Source organism: Podarcis bocagei (assembly GCF_964188305.1).
Source record: "Podarcis bocagei genome assembly, chromosome: 9".
Taxonomy (NCBI): domain Eukaryota; kingdom Metazoa; phylum Chordata; class Lepidosauria; order Squamata; family Lacertidae; genus Podarcis; species Podarcis bocagei.
In genome coordinates, this window is record NC_138134.1 from 28505600 (window position 1) to 28526008 (window position 20409).

The 20409-nt window shown below is 43.4% G+C and overlaps 2 protein-coding genes across 15 annotated transcripts in view; one reads left to right on the top strand and one right to left on the bottom strand.

Annotated features, from left to right (window-relative positions):
- LOC308595138 (uncharacterized protein) overlaps positions 1-20409 on the bottom strand; it is a 61274-nt gene that overhangs the window by 17017 nt on the left and 23848 nt on the right. For 10 of the 14 annotated variants that reach the window (XR_014011742.1, XR_014011743.1, XM_081209129.1 and 7 more), the window contains exons 4-6: positions 10754-10780; positions 9197-9400; positions 2351-2537 (exon numbers count right to left, since the gene is read on the bottom strand). Coding sequence is in view for 11 of the 14 variants with exons in the window: in XM_081209129.1 (XP_081065255.1) it covers positions 2351-2416 (66 nt within the window). In the remaining 3 variants the exon portion in view is untranslated. Of the gene's footprint in view, positions 1-2350; positions 2538-7715; positions 7822-9196; positions 10318-10753; positions 10781-20409 lie in introns of those variants that run through there. The other 4 variants (XM_081209126.1, XM_081209120.1, XM_081209127.1 and 1 more) reach the window with 4 other exon arrangements.
- The window catches only part of ENPP6 (ectonucleotide pyrophosphatase/phosphodiesterase 6), a 28358-nt gene continuing 15804 nt past the window's right edge, over positions 7856-20409 (top strand). The window contains exons 1-2 of the mRNA XM_081208968.1: positions 7856-8106; positions 15146-15325. Coding sequence (XP_081065094.1) covers positions 7866-8106; positions 15146-15325 — 421 coding nt within the window. The 5' untranslated portion in view covers positions 7856-7865. The remainder of the gene's footprint in view (positions 8107-15145; positions 15326-20409) is intronic.

Genomic DNA, 20409 nt, shown 5'->3' on the forward strand with positions numbered 1-20409 from the left:
CATCATGAACAAAACTGACTACATTCAGGAGGCTCACAGACAACTTTCCAATACCGCCTTTTACACAAAATTGGACTCAGACCCCACACAAGAATACAAGAAAGAACTGAACAAGATTGTTAAGGAGCTACCCCCACACATCCAAGAACAGATCCTCACCAACACACCAACAGAACCTCGACCAGGAACTTTCTATCTTCTACCTAAAATACACAAACCAGGAAATCCAGGACGCCCCATCATTTCAGGTATTGGCACTATTACAGTGGGTGTCTCCGGTTATATGGACTCTGTTCTGAAACCATATGCCATCAGTGCTCCCAGCTATGTACGTGACACCACAGATTTTCTGAGGAAAATACAATCTTTAAATAACCTTCCCAACAATACTATACTAGCTACTATGGACGTGGAATCCCTGTATACCAACATCCCACACAACGATGGTTTACAAGCTATAAGGAACACCATTTCAGATAAAACCACAGCGGACCTTGCCACCAAACTCTGCCAATTTGTCCTTACCCACAACAACTTCAAATTCGGTGATGACCTGTTCCTTCAGATCAGCGGCACAGCAATGGGCACCCGCATGGCCCCACAGTATGCCAACATCTTCATGGCAGATTTAGAACAACGTTTCCTAAACTCCTACCCACTCAAACCTCTCTTGTACCTGCGATACATTGACGATATTTTTATCATCTGGACACATGGTCAACAGACCCTGGACACCTTTCACCAGAAATTCAATGATTTTCACCCCACAATCAACCTTACAATGAATAATTCTATGCAAGAAATACATTTTTTGGACACTACTATAAAAATACAGGATGGACGCATAGACACCACCTTATACCGTAAACCAACTGACCGACAAACATATCTACATGCCTCTAGCTACCATCCCAAACATACCAAACAGTCCATTGTATATAGCCAGGCACTACGTTACAGCCGCATCTGTTCCAATTCTACAGACAGAGACTCTCACCTAAGAGATCTACAGCAAACCTTTTCAGAACTAAAATACCCAGCAGATGAAGTTAGACAACAGATCAACAGAGCCAGACTGATACCCAGAGAGAACTTGCTGCAAGACAGACCCAAAAAAGAAAATAACAGAACACCACTAGTCATCACATACAGCTCCCAAGTTAAAACAGTTCAACGCATCATCAGAGATCTACAACCTCTCCTGGACAATGACAGTTCTCTTTCTCAAGCTCTGGGAGGAAGACCTTTCATTGCCTACAGACAGCCACCCAATCTTAAACAACTCCTAACCCACAATAATACTACAACCAGACTTAACACGGACACTGGCACCAGAGCCTGCAATAAACCCAGATGCCAACTTTGCTGCCACATACACCCGGACAACACCATTACTGGCCCCAACAACATCACACATACCATCTCGGGACTATTTAATTGCTCATCGTCTAACATTGTGTATGCCATCAAATGCCAACAGTGTCCTTCAGCTCTCTATATTGGACAAACAGGCCAAACCTTACGCCAAAGAATAAACGGACATAAATCTGACATCAAGAATCACAAAACAGAGAAACCAGTAGGAGAACACTTCAATCTCCCAGGACATTCTATACAAGATCTCAAAGTAGCTGTTTTACTACAAAGGAATTTCAGAAATAGACTGGAAAGAGAAGCTGCTGAATTGCAACTCATTACCAAACTTAAAACAATGGAGAGACCTGGTCTGAACAGAGACATTGGATTCTTATCTCATTATACATGACTAAACCATTTCTCACCTTCCCACCCCTTGCCTTTTCCTGTAAGACCTATTACAGTCATTAAGAGTCGTCAACAGGCTCATCAGGCTCATCTCAGCTATCTGCCAATCTCCGATTCCCACCACCCTTCTGAGTAATACCCCTCCCCACCTTCTCTATATATAGAAGGATCTGGCAACTTCTGTTTCAGTGTATCTGAAGAAGTGTGCATGCACACGAAAGCTTATACCAAGAACTAACTTAGTTGGTCTTTAAGGTGCTACAGGAAGGAATTTTTTTTATTAAGAATACAGTGGTACCTCTGGATATGAACGGGATCCGTTCCAGAGCCCCGTTCGCATCTAGAAGCAAAAGTAACTAGCACCAGCACGTCTGCGCACGTGTGTGTCGCTTTTTGCCGCTTCTGCGCATGCGCGTGAAGTCATTTTCAGTGTCTGTGCATGCGCAAGCAGCAAAACCCTGAAGTAACGCTTTCCGTTACTTCCGGGTTGCCACGGAGCGCAACTCGAATGCGCTCAACCCGAAGCGCATTCAACTCAAGGTATGACTGTACAATCAACTGCTGCAAAGAAAAAACACCAAAATACCTTTGAGAAAAGAAACATCTTTGCCTTGTGCCAAAAAGATAGCAATGTCTGCACCAGGCAGAGCATTCCATGTCAGGGTGCCACTGCTGAAAAGGCCTGTTCCCACATGGCCCTCTGGACGGCTGCTGGAGAAGGATATCTGATGATGATCACAGGGCATGGACAGGCTTATAGCAGGAAAGGCATTCTGTAAGGAAACAATCAAACTTTGGGAATTTATTCCTTTGGATTTTTGGAATAACTATTTACTTACTTTTTTACTTTTTTACTTACTTACTTAGCTTGCACCCAAATGGCATAGATTAAACAGTGCTATTACACAGGCTAATCCAAAGCAATATTTTGTTATTCAACACTCTGAACAACGAGGATTTGAAATGTACGGTAAGTAGACTGTTCTTTGCTATCATTTTTTCTATAATTTCTGTGCTGGAAGAAACTTCCAAACGGCTTCAGTTTTCCTTTAGGTCAAAATGTTCAGCCTACTGTTTTAACTGATTTGGCATGGCAGTTAGTTTGTTGGCTCTCAGTCAGCTTTTTTCTAATTATCCAGCAATTAAAATCACGTGCAAACCATGCAATTAATTAAGAAACAAAAGGTCAGCGATGGGAAGAGTGAAACTGGACATTTTGGCAGTTTAGGGGCTTTCCTTAGAAATGGGAAAAGAACAACCTCAACCTGGAAAGCTAAAGCAAATTGAGAGAGGAAGTGGTAAGAGTTTCACTCATTTCCACTTCCTCCTTCAATTCCCTGGTTTTCCAGACTGAGCAGATAGGATATTAGGAGGGAGGGAAAGAAAGCATTTTGAAAAACTTTTGGAGTAAAAAAAGAGGAAAAGATGGGTTTAGTTTTTACTTCTACTCTCTGACGTGTTTGGCTTAGTCCCCCCCGCCCGGGAGTTTGTGTTTATCTATCCTGCCTTGGGATCTGTTTAGTGTGTGTGTGTGTGTGTGTGTGTGTGTGTGTGTGTGTGTGTGTGAGAGAGAGAGAGAGAGAGAGAGAGAGAGAGAGAGAGAGAGAGAGAGAGAGAGAGATGAATTTTGTTTCATTTTTTCCAGGGGAGGGGTGTCTGTGGTTGGGTGTTAGCTTGCTTCAGCTCCTTCAACAATTAGCAAAGTTTTGCCTTTGCATAGTTCTACTAACAAATAAAAGTTACGGCTTTGAAAGCGAACATTGTGAAGGTCAAACTGATGCAGACACTTGCTTTGAGTACTAGACTGGAGCACCAGTGCATCAGGTAATACAGAAACTTAAAATTGTTTGGCATGGCTGAGGAAGGTTCTCACCCTGATAAAAAATGAAACACTTACTTGTGAGGCAAAGGGACAGAACAGAAGAAAGAGCACAAGGATGATTCTCAAATGCCAAGGGAGACTTTCATGGGTGCCACTGCACCCATGGGTGCTCCATTTGGGATACCAGACTTAGCTGAAAAGCTTTCTGCTCAAACAGTTCAGACCATCTCATGTGCATTTATCCTCTTGCTCCTGAGAGTTGGGAATGGCACAGAGGGGTGCAATTTGTACAGACTGGCAAAAACCAGAAAGGTTCACACAGTGCTTTTTTCCTAGAACAAAAGGTGCCAGAATACCCCCAGAAAAAAACACTGGGTTTACATCTCATTGCTTTTAAATGGAAGGAATGGACACAAAGCTCTCTTGAAAAATTTCCTCAGGCAAGCCATTTATTCCTGTTAGACCTTGTGCCATTTTCAATTTGAATTCCATGGGCTTCATCATAGGAGTGGCTGCCATTTGGAATTTGGGGCACTGTGTATGATCAGGCTTCTCCCCGCCCTCACACATAGTGATGGACACGCACCCCTTCTCCATTCTCCTTGCACCATTATCAAGCTATCCAGGTTGTATCGGTGCTGTTGCAATGGGGAGAATCACTTGCATCACTCCACAAAAACAAAAGTCTGAGCACAGCTTGCAGGTGCCACTCACTGAATCTGTGTGGTGATTGGAGACTGCAGGTGGCTGCAGAAGGCTTGGACTGCCTTCATCAGCCCAGGAATGCTGTTTTAAGCATTTGAGAAAGCAGGACGCTGCCAATAAAACACATGAGCATCCCAGGAAATCAGCCATTCTGGCACCCGACCTTGCTCTTGTTTTTCATTACAAGTTGCCCTAACCCCATACTTTAAGGGTGGTGCAGCTCTGACCCCACCGGTCTGCTATTTGCTGTGCTGGCTTCGACACTTTTATTTTCCCAAACTTTATTTCTGCCAAATCTAACTTCTTGGCTGCAAGATTCTTAGTTTTGTCTCTTTTCTGGATTCTGGGACTTTGCATTGGCCAGCCTCCAACCACATTCAATATGTTCTGGCCTTTCACTTGGCTCAAAGACCATTCAAGAAATAAAGAGCTGCTTTTTACCGAGAGGATTTCTTAACTCAGCCAGACTGAAACAAAATCAGAATAATAATAATAATATGCATGCTACATATAGCTCTTTTTCTCAAGTGCTCAAAGTGTTTCACATACATTATTTATTTCATGACACAATAAATTATTATTAATTATTATTATTATTTCTATACCACCCTTCATCTGAAGATCACAGGGCAGTTCACACAAACACAAAAATAAAAAACAGAACACAAATTACTTAATAAAACAAGAACCAAAGCATACCAATAACCCCTGTCCCACAAACACATTTGAAAGGCCACAGAATGCTCAATAAGCCAAAGGCCTTGTTACAGATCTATGCTTCTGCCTGGCACCTAAGGATATGTAATGAAGGAACCAGGCAAGCCTCCCTGGGGAGAGCGTTTCACAAATGGAGAGCCACCACAGAAAAGGCCTGTTCTCATGTTGTTGCCCTCTGGATCTCTAGAGTCTACTGCATTATCAACATTTGCAACAGGGTGGCTTTCTGAGGTGACATGTTTTTTATCAAGCTGATGGGAGAGAGTGACACGGAGCTTAGCACTATAAATCAAACAGAGGTGACTTTCAAAGTCATTTGACTGTAAAAGAAAGAAAGTTGTGCAAACCCATCCATAAGGATGCCAGCTCCTTTTCAAAGAAAGATCGCGTGCCTTTAATAGCTATACAGAAACCGAGCAGGCACAACTTCTTCCATCACAGTGCTGCAGTTCCAAGGAAAAATGCACAGGCTAACCCCCCCCCCTCTGTCTTGCAGCTATTAGAACCCAGGCAAGTCCAACTCTATGTCTTAACATGATTTTAAAAACAGAGAACAGTTTCAAAGCTTGCTAGTCATATGAGGAGTGGTACAAGTTATTCAACACTGATGTTACAGGCATTATTCATTAGTACAATTATACACTGTGTTGTGTCAGCACTAATGCAGAGGGGAAATTGAGTTTCGCCAGGGGACACAATCTGTGGCTTGCATGCTTGTAAAATAGTTTTTTTCTGTAACAACAAAGGCACAACTTGATAGAAAACGTCTCTCTTCCCAATCAGCAAAGGATTACAGGAGTCCTCACCCCAAAATGTGTGACATCTGCACACTTCTTTAGTTACAGGGGCATACAGTAAATACTCAGCCAAAGAAAAGGAGTCAAAACAAGCATCACATCCGTGATGATCAGTGCCCTGTTGCTCCCTTGAACTGTCGCCTACATTCCTCCACACAAGTTGCCTTTCTGTTTACTTTTAACGTATAATTGATGTGTATGTGCGTGACAGCACAGCAGGAAGAGAACAGTAAAATGCAAAGAGGTATGTCAGAAGTCTGGCACCGACTTTCCTCACATAATACTACAGTGGTACCTCAGGTTACATACGCTTCAGGTTACACACTCCGCTAACCCAGAAATAGTGCTTCAGGTTAAGAACTTTGCTTCAGCATGAGAACAATAATCGTGCTCCGGCGGCACGGCAGCAGCAGGAGGCTCCAGTAGCTAAAGTGGTGCTTCAGGTTAAGAACAGTTTCAGGTTAAATACGGACCTCCGGAACGAATTAAGTACTTAACCTGAGGTACCACTGTAATAATAATTTATTTATACCCCGCCCTTCCCGGTTCAGAAAACCGGGCTCAGGGTGGCTAACAACAAATTTAAAATACTTAATTGTAGACGCAGCATAAAATACAGTATAAAAACATGAATAACAATAAAATTCAAAGTTCAGAAATCAATCTGAGGAAAATCCATCTAATAAACATTAGATAGTCACCGGGGCTAGCTGGCTGAATTAGTCCTACTTGGGCCAGCGAGGAGGCCGGGGGGAATTAGCTGTGGGGTCTCAGAGCGGGTAATCTTCATAAAAGGGAAGGGGGAAGGAAGAGAAGGGAAATAAAAGATCAGGCTGAATTCAAATTAAAGGCCAGGCAGAATAGCTCTGTCTTACAGGCCCGATGGAAGGAGGTTAAATCCTGTAGGGCCCAAGTCTCATGGGACAAAGCATTCCACCAGGTCAGAGCCATCACTGAAAAGGTCCTGGCCCTGGTGGAGGATAGTCTGACTTCCTTAGGGCCTGGGACCTCTAAACTATGGTTATTCATGGACCTTAAGGTCCTCTGCAGGGCATACCAGGAGAGGCGGTCCCATAAATACAAGGTCCCTAAGCCACAAAGGGCTTTAAAGGTCAAAACCAGCACCTTGAACCTGACCCTGTACTCCACCGGGAGCCAGTGCAACTGATAAAGCACAGGGTGAATATGCTCCCATGGCAGAGACCCCGTGAGGAGCCTCGCTGCAGCATTCTACACCCTCTGGAGTTTCTGGGACAGTTTCAAGGGCAGCCTCGCGTAGAGAGAATTACAGTAGTCAAGCCTGGAGGTGACCGTTGCATGGATCACTGTCGCCAGATCGGGGTGGGAAAGGTAAGGGACCAACTTACCTAGACTATAATATAAATATAAATAGATTATAAATATAGGAAGTCACTAACATAGGTGAAAAATTTCAAGCCTGGATGTCAAATGCCTCTGTAAATTTGCAAATATCCAATACTGTGCCAAAATCTGGTGAAGCTAATGTAGGAGTCAAAAACAGAAATAAAAAGTGCACTCCTCATACTTTAAAATTATATCAGCTCACTGGCTTTAAAGAAAAGGTTTAAGATCTGAAAAATTCATTATGTTTTTGTTCTCAAATTCATCCAGTTTGTTTTGAGTGCCCTGAAAAGCCTGACATGTGGGAACCGAGAAGTTGCATTGTTCCTGTGTTAACCTTTTGAGTGTCTTGGAAGCGCCACTAGAGCTAACACTGAGAACTAGGTTTTTGTTGCTTCAATGCAACATTTACTTCTATAGTCAGAGCACGGTACCAGAATGCAGCCCACAGCATCCTGCTACGCTACATCCGAATGCAAAGTCCACCGTGTTATAGCAGTTATCCTGTAACTTTTTAAGTCTGGCAATTCCAGTTACTGCTGCTGTACCTTTAAACTCTGGAATCAAACCAGCAAAATGAGAGCAAGCAGTGTGAGGTCCAGCCCTTCAGAGCAGCTTCAGATGCCTCATTGAGAGTTACTGCACAGGGACAGGCAGTGCTGACAGGGCTCTGCCAAAGCTCCTCTCCACCCAGCAACATGGCAAAGCACATGGCCCCCTTTCTCCTGCTTGTCCTCACCCTGGCAAGCTCATCCCTTGCAAGTCGAAAAAAGCTCCTGCTGTTCTTGATTGATGGGCTTCGCCACGATTATATCAGCGATGAAGCGCTGGAATCCTTGCCTGGCTTCAGAGAGATTGTGAGCAGGGGGGTGAAAGTGGATTACCTGACACCAGACTTCCCCAGTCTTTCCTATCCAAACTATTACACACTGATGACTGGTGAGTACATTCTTTGACTTTCTCACTACAGGGCTCTTAACAGCAGGCAGCCTTAATTGTTGCAGATTGCATAAAGTCAGTAGTTTTTGTAACACTGCGGGGACGAATACGGACTAGATTTTTAAATGAGGATTCGTCTTTGCTGAAGATTAAAAGGAATGACTGCAGGTCAGTCTGAACTATATATATAAAAACAATTAATTTGTCAAGTTTTTGTTCCACTTTATTCTCAAGAAAGAAACTCCCCCCCCACAAATATAATCTTGTCAAACAGTTAGACCTTGTTGGCTCATCTGAAAAGCAAACAGTACAATCAGATTTTTTATAAAAAATAAAAATAAATTTTGACTATTAACTGTAGTTGTGATGACTTGATAGTAAACCACTTAACTTCTCACCTCAGGGAATATCAGGCATTAGCAAAAGTATTAAATGATTCTAGGATACAGAATACTATTCTCAGCTGGTGCATCTTCCCTCACTGGAATACAGTATTAGATTGTGCTGAGTTTTCTTCCCCACATTTCTGAATAACTGGTTAAGATATAATTTAACAATTACTGAAAACAGACATTCATTTATTTGAGGGCGTGTAAACACATTTAATCATTTTATGGATCATTTCACTTTATTAAGCAAAATTTGCATCAATTCTAACTAAAACTGAAAATATTGTGGCAGGACAGGACGGGGTTGTTTTCCCCATCATTACAGTATTTTCTTTCTATTTTTGTTCATTGCTTGTCACAGTTGAGAATGTAGATGCTTCCACAGCAGGTTTATATAGTAAATAATGTTAGGTATGTAAACTTGGAGAGCATCTAAGGTGCTCTCCAAGTTTTCATATTTTGCAATAAAGCTTTCTTTTCATCCTAGATAAACTGCAATTTATATCCTTCTCTAGAGTACTTCTAATATTTCTCAGTCTGAGTACTTCTGCCAGCGTCAACACACGTGACCCTGGCATAATAAAAACCCTTGTGAGTAAAACCGGCATAATGTCATGGTTTGTGACTTCGTGCTTGTGCTGCGGTAGGTACATTGTTTCCTGCGTTACAATTAGCTCTATGATCAGCAGATAACTACTTACCCGGCTAGCCACTGAAATGTCTTACTCTGAAGAAGCCCCACTCACTTCCATAGGACCCCCTCAGAAGCAGAAGGTTGTGGACTGGAACTTCTGCGGTGTTTCCAAAGTTCACTTTGCTTCCCATTCCGGTTACGCAGCAGGAATGTGTGAGAAAGAAAAAGAATATAAACAAGGGGCAGCTGGTCCAAAAACTGTGCAAGAATCCTGGAATTAAAAAAGCAAAGCACAAGCTTTGTATGATCAAAGCACTGCACTTGAATTAAAGAGAGGATCTGCAACAGTTTAAGTGTTATTCAAATACATACAGCACTCTGAACCCCCTGGATAACTAAGGCTGTAATCTTGAACACACTTCTGTGTAAACCTGCATAGGCCTGCTCTGCACGTTGAGAAGCGTCCATAGCTCAGCAGTAGAACATCTGCTTTCAATCCCTGGCATCTCCAGATAGGGCTGAAACCCTGGACAGCTGCTGCCAGTCAGTGTAGACAAAACAGGGCGAGATGGACCAATGGGCCAGACTCAGAATAAGGCAGTTTCCAGTGCAAATCACCCCTGCCATGCAATGATGGGAAGAAGGTGCTGGGAGGCCGGGCAGCTGGAAGAAAGCACTCTTAGCCACTGAGGACACCTGTTCTTCCAGAGACAGTGATAGATCTAGGAGTACTCTCAAACCATATACCTGCTCCTTCAGGGAGAGGGCAACTTGATCAAGAACAGGCAACTTGCCAGTTCCCCAAACTTGGGAGCAACTTGCCCACAGGGATTCTGTCTTACCAGGATTCAGCTTCAGTTGACTGGCCTTTTCCCAGCCCCTTAATAATTCCAGACATTGGTCAAATTGGACTTGTTATCACCTCAGAGATGTGAGGAGTAGAGAAGGAGGGCGGAGTGTCATCAGCATACTGCTTACACACCTTGCTCCATATTACCAATTGGAATGGTCATCTTTTCTACCCAGTCACATCTGGTTTATCAGGTTACTCTAGGAGTAGGACCTGGGAATGAACACATCACTACACAGGAGTGGCTGCTAGATGAGAGTGAACCAACAGACACTCCTTATTTATTTAGTTACTGTCACACTACAAAAATGCAGTAAACTTCCTTGTGCCATACTTGAAGAACAAGGGCTATGATTCTCACAGTGCACTACTTACCATACTAGAGGATTTTGATTGGGCAGGAAAATCACAATAAGCACACCTAGGCTGCATTTCTTCAATAAATAATTTTTGCAAAGAGGATACTGGTTCTGGTGTTGCTCCTGTGAGTGCTCCAGCAAGATGGCATACCACATGGCTGTTGGTTGGCAAGGGAAAATAGGTGCATAAAAAGAGAATTTCCTAGATGCCAGGATCCAGATCTGGGGCAGGTACTCTTTGGTGAAAGAACCCCAGCAGAGATTTTAAAAATCACAAAATATGCTGCAAAGTAAAACATGGAAATATAGGCTGTTAGACATTTAAAAGACACCCTCTAAGTTTCTTCCAGAGTTTCCCACTTCCCCAGCACAGAAAAAGACCAAATGTTTGGTAAGTTAAAAACAGTTTACTTACAAACTTTTCCAAGGTCAGATTCATGTGCTTTTCCATGCAGCATTCAGGAAACACAGGCAACAAAACTTAGGTTAGTTCCAAAATGGTGAAAATTCCAAAATTATTAGGTACCTGAAGACAAGGATTGCATGTAGAAAAGGTAATGGGGAGTGACCTAGCTAAGTCTGGAAATGTAGCTCAATAAAGGCATAACTAACACTAAAATGCTTTTATCAGGAGTGGGTGCCAAGGTGAAATTTTGGTGTTCCTAGTTATCCAGAAGAGCCAATCCCTTAGTTGACATACTCACTCAAGGTCAAAGCAGAGCTCAGTTTTGGAAAACAATTATGGTAATAGTCTAAAACAGTTTGACACACTGCTTTCCAGAGTTGGTTATCACCCAATTGCAGGAAAACACTCAGTAGGCACAGTGGCAATTCTTTTAATATATTTTAACTGAGAAAGGTCCACTCTTGCCTTAATTGTCGGCCACCCAGATTCTGTACGAAGAAGGATCTTTCAGGAAAACCACAACTGGTACATGTTTGTTTTGATTATAGCCCCAAGTCTGTACTCATTAGTGAAACACTCCGGTAAATGCCAGGCAAAGACTCCTGCTGTCCCAGACCTGTTAATTTTTGTGGTAGTTAAGTACTGCTTTAGCTCTGTGCATTTTTATTCTTCTGCTATGTGTTTTTAATTTGTTAATGCTATGGAGTTGTAAACCTCTACTGTTTAGTTTTTAAAATTGTGTAGTTCAGCCTTCTTCAAGCACTCTAGCTACTTTGGACTACAGTTCTCATTAACCCCAACCATCAAGGGTTATCACATCAGCATAGGCTTGTTCTGTTTGCTGTGGGTTTTTTGGATTTTTCTTGCACTTGTAATACAATATAAAAACAAGAGTAAATAAAAAGTAAGTTGCCTACTGTGTTATCGGGCAGTCTGTAAACAAACAAATAGGGATGCAGGTTCCCTGAATCATAAATATTCACAGGTATGCAAACATAATTTGCAAATATAGAAACATTTCTTAATTCTATATTCCAGCCCTCTACCTTTACAGTCCATTGCTGTTAAAATTCCCCCCACCCCACTGCACTGCCAGAGAAGATTATCATCTCCAGTAAGGGAGCAGCAAATGAACAGTTTTGAGCGGGGCAAGCATCCAGAGACCCGATGTGCTATACAGAAAGTAATATGGAAGTACTTTCCCCTGTTTTCTATAAGGGGGTCAATAGCTCTTTAACCTATGCTGCATTACATCTGGGCTGACTGATGCTAGAAGACGGGAACTCCCTGGCATGTGAAGCTTGTCAGAGGCAATGAAGTGTAATCAGGAAGGTTACAGCAGCAGGAAGATGCGTGAAAAAGTACTTTTCTAAGAGCAAGGAGAGACTGTTGGTGCTGAAGTTAGATAGGGAATGTGGTGATGGGATGCTCCAGTGGGATTCCCCCCCCCGATGGTTTAGAACAGGGGTCAGCAACCTTTTTCAGCCGTGGGCCGGTCCACCGTCCCTCAGACCATGTGGGGGGGGCCAGACTATATTTTGAAAAAAATATATGAATGAATTCCTATGCCCCACAAATAACCCAGAGATGCATTTTAAATAAAAGCACACATTCTACTCATGTAAAAACACACTGATTCCTAGACTGTCCATGGGCCAGATTGAGAAGGCAATTGGGCCACATCCAGCCATTAGGTTGCCTACCCCTGGTTTAGAAAGTTGTTGTGAAATTTTTGGTCAATTGTAGAAAGACATGGCAACTGTTGACAGAAGGTCAGTTCAACTACAGCAAGCTGATTCCTACATATTTGAGGTCTTATCCCCATATAGAACATAACAAAGTATGTTAACTGTTAAGTTGTGGGTGAACATATCAGACGACACAGCGATTCTTCAAACAGCTCTTGTTTATTCGCAGGCCAGAACAGAACTGAACTGAGGGGTTCAGCCAGCCTGCTTATATAGAGCTCCACTAGAACGCAACAGTAACCATTTTCCGTAACTATCCAATCACTGAACGTCACTTTCGATCCCTTATTTGCATATGTGGACCTGAGTGAAAACTATCTACAGTATCCCCCTGCTGGCCCAGGGTGAGAGCTTCAGTACATAACAATAGCAAATGCTAAAAAGTAAAAGTAAAAGGGATAATCCAGAACTGAGTGGTGATTACACCACTCATTTCAACATACTGTACTTACTATGCTACAAATCACACAGCTAGCCTCTGTGATCACTTCCATGAACCTCACAAGTACTCCTGAAAACACAAAAATTTTCATAGAGAGATGGGGAAGGCTTAGGGAAATTCTTATCGTCTCAGCCCTCCAACTGTGTTTGCTTGTTTAAAACATTTTTTATTATCACCTGCAATAAAATACTGCATTTATTATAAGGATAATGATAGTGACCCATCTTACAGGGATGTGAAATGCTCTGAAAAGAAAAGAAAAATATCAAATATTGTTATTATATGGTTTTAATCAGCTACAATGCCTCCTCTGTGTCTACGAAAACAGTGATCCACAACAATGGGTAGTTAAATACAGCAAGGGAGGTTATGAATAGCCAGTTATTACTGTTAACAATGTTTTGCATAGCAATTTATTGCGCAGTAATTTTTGCCTACCTAAATCTTCAAGAATACATCTGTTATGACCTAAAAAGAGTCCAGTTAATACTTAATTATGAAAGAATCTGGGGGGAAGAGAATATGATAATTTGTTCGCTATCTGGTGACAAATCTATTACATGGGACTGGCCTTGAAAACTGTTCAGATATGTCCAGAGGCTACAGACGACCTGATCCCCATGAAGTCTGAACTGTCATGAGCTGACTTTTTAATAAAGATATATGAATTTAAAAAAAAGAAAGAAAAAGAAAACTGTTCAGATATTACAGCTTTCTGGCAGATTCAGCCCTACCATTAGGATGGGTGAGGAAGCCACCTCAGGCAGTTGATTTTGGGTATCCTGAAGGGCAGAAAATAGTTATTTATTTTTTATATTACTTCTGGGGACAGGTAGAAGCACTTATGGGATTTTTTATTTTATTTTATTTTATTTTTTGCCTTAGGTGGGAAAATTATTTGACAAGTCTTTGATGCTGTGCATCTCAACTTGTTTGTGATCACCTGCAGTATTTCAGACAGCAAACTGTCTTGGGTCAACCTTGCATAATCTTTCTTTCCTTTCCAGCATTTGCCAGTTTGCACCCAAGCTTGGCAGAAGGTGCTGGTATTTATTTAGAAAGCTGTTAGGGCTTACCTATAAAGGCTTAAACAATCAGGTGACAAACACTATGCCACATGTAAAGCCCCACAACAGATGAATCATCCCTGCTTTGCAACTGACAGAAATTTGTCGAGATAGAGGTGAGGCTTATGGAGTAATGACTTCTCCACGTAGATGTAGAACATTCAGCTATGTAATATCTTTGTTAAATGGAACAAAATTATTGAAAACATTCCTGTTCCGTTCCATCATGTTTGGGAGAAATATGTGATGCCTGCTACTACTCCCCCTGCCCAAATCATAATTGGGTTTTATATTTACATTTTACTGCTTGGATTCTAGTTTCATTCTGCGGTATGATTTTTAAGATAACTTACATTTCCATAGGTGCTCTGTAGCAGCCAAGAGATCTGAGGTCTTAAATGTCAAAGGATTGCTCATACATGGGAAGAAAAGCATTGGCATTGGTTTCAATCCAATTTACTTTTTCTAAATAGGGTTCAGTGCCATTATTATTATTTTTAATCTGCATGTCACACACTCATTCCTTGAATAAGTTTGCCATTATTCTTATAATGTTTCCATTGAACAAGAAGGAGCAGTAGAGAACAGGTGGTTGCTTAGGTGACCCTTAAAATAAAAACAGTAAAAGGTGGGCAGCCCATCTACATCATTAGGGGAGGGGCAAGACTGACAGCTCGTTCCGTTGGAGCACACTGACATGTACATCTGCCCCACAATCTGCAAGCGAAGAACTCATGAAATTTCTCTTTGCATCTTCTTCTTCATACTAAGTCAATACAACTTTAACTTTCCTCTCCCTATTTTGCATTATATCAAATGCCAATCTAGGTGGTTTATGACAATAGAACTTGATGACGTTTTACCAGTAATTTCATTCATCCATACTAGGGAGGGAGCATGAGTTTTGCAGCTCTTCTGGGGGTGCGCAATAATATATACTTTTCTTCAAAACTGCATCTTTACATTCATTGCTTATTTGCAAGATTTGAGCTGGAGTAATTCATTATCTAGTGCCCTCTAGGTCTAAGAGAGAGAAGTGAGACTTTATTCTACTTCCACAGGGCCTTGAAATGGGTATGGGGGTGTTATGACTGCTAAACGTAACTGAGAAGTGAGGCTATAAAGCAATCCTCTCACCTTCTAGGTCGCCACTGCAATGTCCATCAAATGACTGGGAACTACATGTGGGATGCAAGTACAAATATGTCTTTTGATATCGGCGTGAATCAAGAGAGCCTGCTGCCTCTTTGGTGGAATGGATCAGAGCCCTTGTGGGTCACTATGATGAAAGCCAAGAGGAAAGTCTTCATGTACTATTGGCCTGGTGAGTGTTGCTGAATTCTGCACTTCTTAAAATTGCTGACTAACATTACATGTTCTACTTTTTAACTGCTCTAAATGCAACCTCCAGATCGATCGCTCTGGCTCTGATCCAATGCACAGCAACCAGAAGACTCTGTTTAAAAAGCTTAAATACCATCAACCAGCAAGGAAAGTCAAGCAGATGGGAACTGCAACTGGTCCACTTATTGCTTTCTCTTCTAGCATAGTAAGACTAAGAATGGAAGAAGAACCCTTCTGAATTAGTCCAAAACCCCATCTAAACCAGTATCCTATATCGTACATTGTCAGCCTAAGGGAACCTGTGTATCTATGGGGGGCACGGAAGGCAGGACAAATGGCCCACAGCCATCTCTCACTGTTGTTCCACGGTAACCGGTACTCAGAGGCAAAGTGCCTCCGATTCTGGGGTTAGTATACTGCAGGGTACACACTTCTGCACACAAGGAAGCCTTTAAGTGGATGGCAACACCTATTCTTAGCTATCTATATATTGTTATAGGCTGGTGGGGGGCAGCTAGAAATTAATAAATGGTAGGATTTTGATTATTTGGGATATGAAGGGAAAACAACAGCTGTGGATGAATTCCTGGGCTAGCCTAGGCAGAAAACAATCTGGCCTAGCTAGGGCCATTAAGAAACAATACAGGGTCACTGAGGGCCATTGGCAATGCAAGGAACTGCCCTTCCCACCTGCCCTGAGGCTACCAGGGTAACTGGGGATGATGGCACAGGAATATTTTGGGCCTTTGGCTCAAGGTTTGGGATAGCTGAGAAAAGGCAGAATGATCCTGGCTGGCTGGCTGCAGGCAAGCTGGAAGATATGAATTAGACTGCACTGTATTGGGGAGCGAGCCCCTCTCGAGACAACCATGCTGCAATATCTGGACTCCCACCATCTAAATTCAGGTGTAAATATGTGAATAAATAGTATTTCTTAAAGTTACAACAGCCTCCGCCACGTCTTCAATTCCCCAAAGCAGCACAGACCCTGGTTGAGGGCCAAGACACCTGGAATCCTGTGCACAACTGTGCAGGGATTGGAGTGGTGCTACCACAACCAGGACACCAATACTGTGGGGTATTGGATGTCATATGAGAAAGATGCACAGGAGTATCTTCACCTTGACTGCAATTTGCAAATCATTTAATCTAGAAAATACATTTGTGCTATTTTTTCTAGAAAAAGAGGTGCCAGAACTCACCAACTAACACCTCTCTTGTTCTCTTAGAATAGCAATGGCGTCCGCCCGAGAGATGCCAGAACTGAACTCCTGTGAGTTCCCTCTGAAAAAAAGACCTGCATATGTCAGCTGCTTAGTGTAGCTGCCTTGAGAACCATGTTAGCACTTATCTACAGTCACCAACAGATGTTCTATCATATTAAATGGATCCTAACATTTGAGCTGCAAACTTTTGATATTAATCTCACCAAAATAGTATTCGGTTAATTCGGTTCATTAGGCAAAAAGCACATTTATTTCAATGAATATTTTCTAATACGTTTTCCAATAAGAGCAGTATGTTGATCAACATTGTCAATGTATCAGGCCGTGCCTCTTATGTATCTGGAATGCCAACATGCAAATATATGCAATCCCTTTTTCCATTAAAAATTGGCATCCATAACCCAGAGGTTCATGGGCACCCCAGGATATACTGGTGTATTTCCTAGTCAGTCACTAGTTTTGCTAAACCCACAAACCACTTTTGCTTTGGAGGTAACATTGAATGTGGAACTATTGACAAAACTCTTGAGATATAGTCACTGGATATTATGCTTTATTTCTACAAATGGAGTCCCACGTTAATATTGCTTTTGTAATGGCAATAGTTTACTGTTGCTCCTTATGTGTGTGCGCACTTTGATATATGTGCAGGACTCTGTTTATGCACAGAGAATGCCAACGAGGCAGCTGAACTACTCATTCATGTTCTATGCTAATTCATCTCATCTTACCACGTATGCACTTAGTCACGTCTCCCCTCATACAATACTGCATAAGACCATTCAACAGAGAGGGCAGTGTCTCAGCAACAGACAGATACAATAATAATAATAGTAATAATGACAATACAAGTTGGCATTTGCTCAATTCTGACAGGCAGAGAAACAAGCCAAGCCATTCTTCCTTTCTTAAATAGGAAACCTGATGAACAGCTAAACTATCATAGCCCGTTAAGCCTTGCACAAAAATTGCTATTGCTGTCAGATGTTCTTCAAATCCATCCAAATGGAATCCCATCTTATGATAATTCCCAAATGATTGTTTGACAATGTCAGCCTGTCCAGTTTTTATAAATACTTGTACAGCATAATAAAGAATTAAAGTCATTCGATAAATTTTAAAACATGAATCATTTCATAATCAGAAAACAGATTCACAACTAAGTTTTAAAACTGTAGAAACTATTAATTACTGGAGGATTTTGTCTTCAAAAGTTAAATTGCACTCAATTAATGTGTCTTTTTCAATGGTTAGACACCCTCAAGTTAGGCAGCAACATTTTAAATTATTCCCTGATTAAAACAATTAGGACAAAATAAGCATTAACATTTTAAATACTGCAGAATGCTTAATTAAAATCTCCTGTATTTGAAAGCCACCCAAAACAAGGCATAAATATCTAAGGCATCTAAAAATGCTAAAAACTCAAAAATGGTTGAGTCTCAAGAGGAAGGAAACTCCACAGTTACAGTGGAGCCACTTAGAACATATCTGTACCTGACTTTGCAACGTACACAAGAAAATACTATCGTTTGCTCTTAAAGATGACAGTTCCATGGAACTAATGCTACAACCTGGGAACACTTCCTTGCCCATGCTTGGCCCAGAATGGACCATGGATGAGCACAGCAGGAGTTGGGAAGAAGACTGTATTGTGCCAGGTGTACATCATGGTTCTGAACCATTGGAACCCCCCACCTGCAGTCTAAAGTCATACAGTCTAGACAGAATATTTGTTAAACTTGAACAACTATATGCCTCGGAGCACATGGTATTTCAGAATACGTGACATAACTAACATCTGTGCATCAACACTTTTGTGGATCATTGATACTGTTGTGAAAGAACCATGCAAATAAATTGACTGCTTTTGAGCACCCGATTATTATTGATAAAATGTTACAATCCTCTCATCTTTTTCAAAACTTGATTTAAGGTCATGTCAAATAACATTTTGAAGTGACTATGCAGCTGCTCAGTTTGTTTATAAGAATATGGACGTGTTTACTTCAACTAAAGTTGAATGACCATGTCACTAGTGAATTTTAAAAATCTAAAGTACAAAACCACAAATTCCATTCCTTTTACCCCCCCCCTCCTTCTGATCAAGACATTTCCCAGACCATTTGCAGCAATCTGGAAACCTTTAAAAGAGTTGTGTTATGACATTCGGCATACAACTGCTAAACCAATGTTTAGATATACAATTGGAAAACGATAGAGGTTCAAGTCTCTGTGTCAAACATATAAAGATGCAGAATACTATACATAAGAAAGTGAAATGAAATAGAAGTTTTTTAAGGCTTAAACAGGACCTTACTATATACCGTATTTTTCGGACTATTGGACGCACCGGTCCATAGGACGCACCTAGATTGGGGGGGGGAAATAAAGGCAAAAAAAATTTACCCCCCCCCCCAGGCGCGGGGCTGGGGCGGGGAAGCCCGAGCTTCCCCCTCCCCCAGAACGGGACCCAGAGCCATGCTTTGGCATCGCTCTGGGAACTTGCGGGGCTGGGGGAGGAGGAAGCCTTCCGCCAACCTCCAAACCATGTCGGGAGACAGCGGGATGGCGCGCTGCGCCTCTCCCGCTGTCCCCCGAGCTTGTGGGGCTGGCGGTGGGGCTCTCCTGAAGCCGGGAGGTTGTGGGGATGGTGGGGGGGAGAAGCAGGCTTGCTTCTCCCTCCCCCAGCCTCCCGATCAGGTCGGGGAAAAGCGGGATAGCGGAGCGCCGCCATCCCGCTTTTCCACGACCTGATCTGGAGGTTGTGGGGCTGGTGGGGGGGAGAAGCAGGCTTGCTTCTCCCTCCCCCAGCCTCCCGATCAGGTCGGGGAAAAGCGGGATAGCGGAGCGCCGCCATCCCGCTTTCCCCCGACCTGATCTGGAGGTTGTGGGGCTGGTGGGGGGGAGAAGCAGGCTTGCTTCTCCCTCCCCCAGCCTCCCGATCAGGTCGGGGAAAAGCGGGATAGCGGAGCGCCGCCATCCCGCTTTCCCCCGACCTGATCTGGAGGTTGTGGGGCTGGTGGGGGGGAGAAGCAGGCTTGCTTCTCCCTCCCCCAGCCTCCCGATCAGGTCGGGGAAAAGCGGGATAGCGGAGCGCCGCCATCCCGCTTTCCCCCGACCTGATCTGGAGGTTGTGGGGCTGGTGGGGGGGAGAAGCAGGCTTGCTTCTCCCTCCCCCAGCCTCCCGATCAGGTCGGGGAAAAGCGGGATAGCGGAGCGCCGCCATCCCGCTTTCCCCCGACCTGATCTGGAGGTTGTGGGGCTGGTGGGGGGGAGAAGCAGGCTTGCTTCTCCCTCCCCCAGCCTCCCGATCAGGTCGGGGAAAAGCGGGATAGCGGAGCGCCGCCATCCCGCTTTCCCCCGACCTGATCTGGAGGTTGTGGGGCTGGTGGGGGGGAGAAGCAGGCTTGCTTCTCCCTCCCCCAGCCTCCCGATCAGGTCGGGGAAAAGCGGGATAGCGGAGCGCCGCCATCCCGCTTTCCCCCGACCTGATCTGGAGGTTGTGGGGCTGGTGGGGGGGAGAAGCAGGCTTGCTTCTCCCCCCGCCAGCCTCCAGATCAGGTCGGGGAAAAGCGGGATAGCGGAGCGCCGCCATCCCGCTTTTCCCCGACCTGATCTGGAGGTTGTGGGGCTGGTGGGGGGGAGAAGCAGGCTTGCTTCTCCCTCCCCCAGCCTCCCGATCAGGTCGGGGAAAAGCGGGGTGGCGGCTCTGCGCCTCCCCGCTGTCCCCAGCTTTTGGGTGCAGGCTGCTGCCCGCAAGCCTTGCGAGCCCGCGGGACATCCCGCCGGGCTTGCAAGACTTGGGATAGCTTCCTGAAGCCTGGAGAGCGAGAGG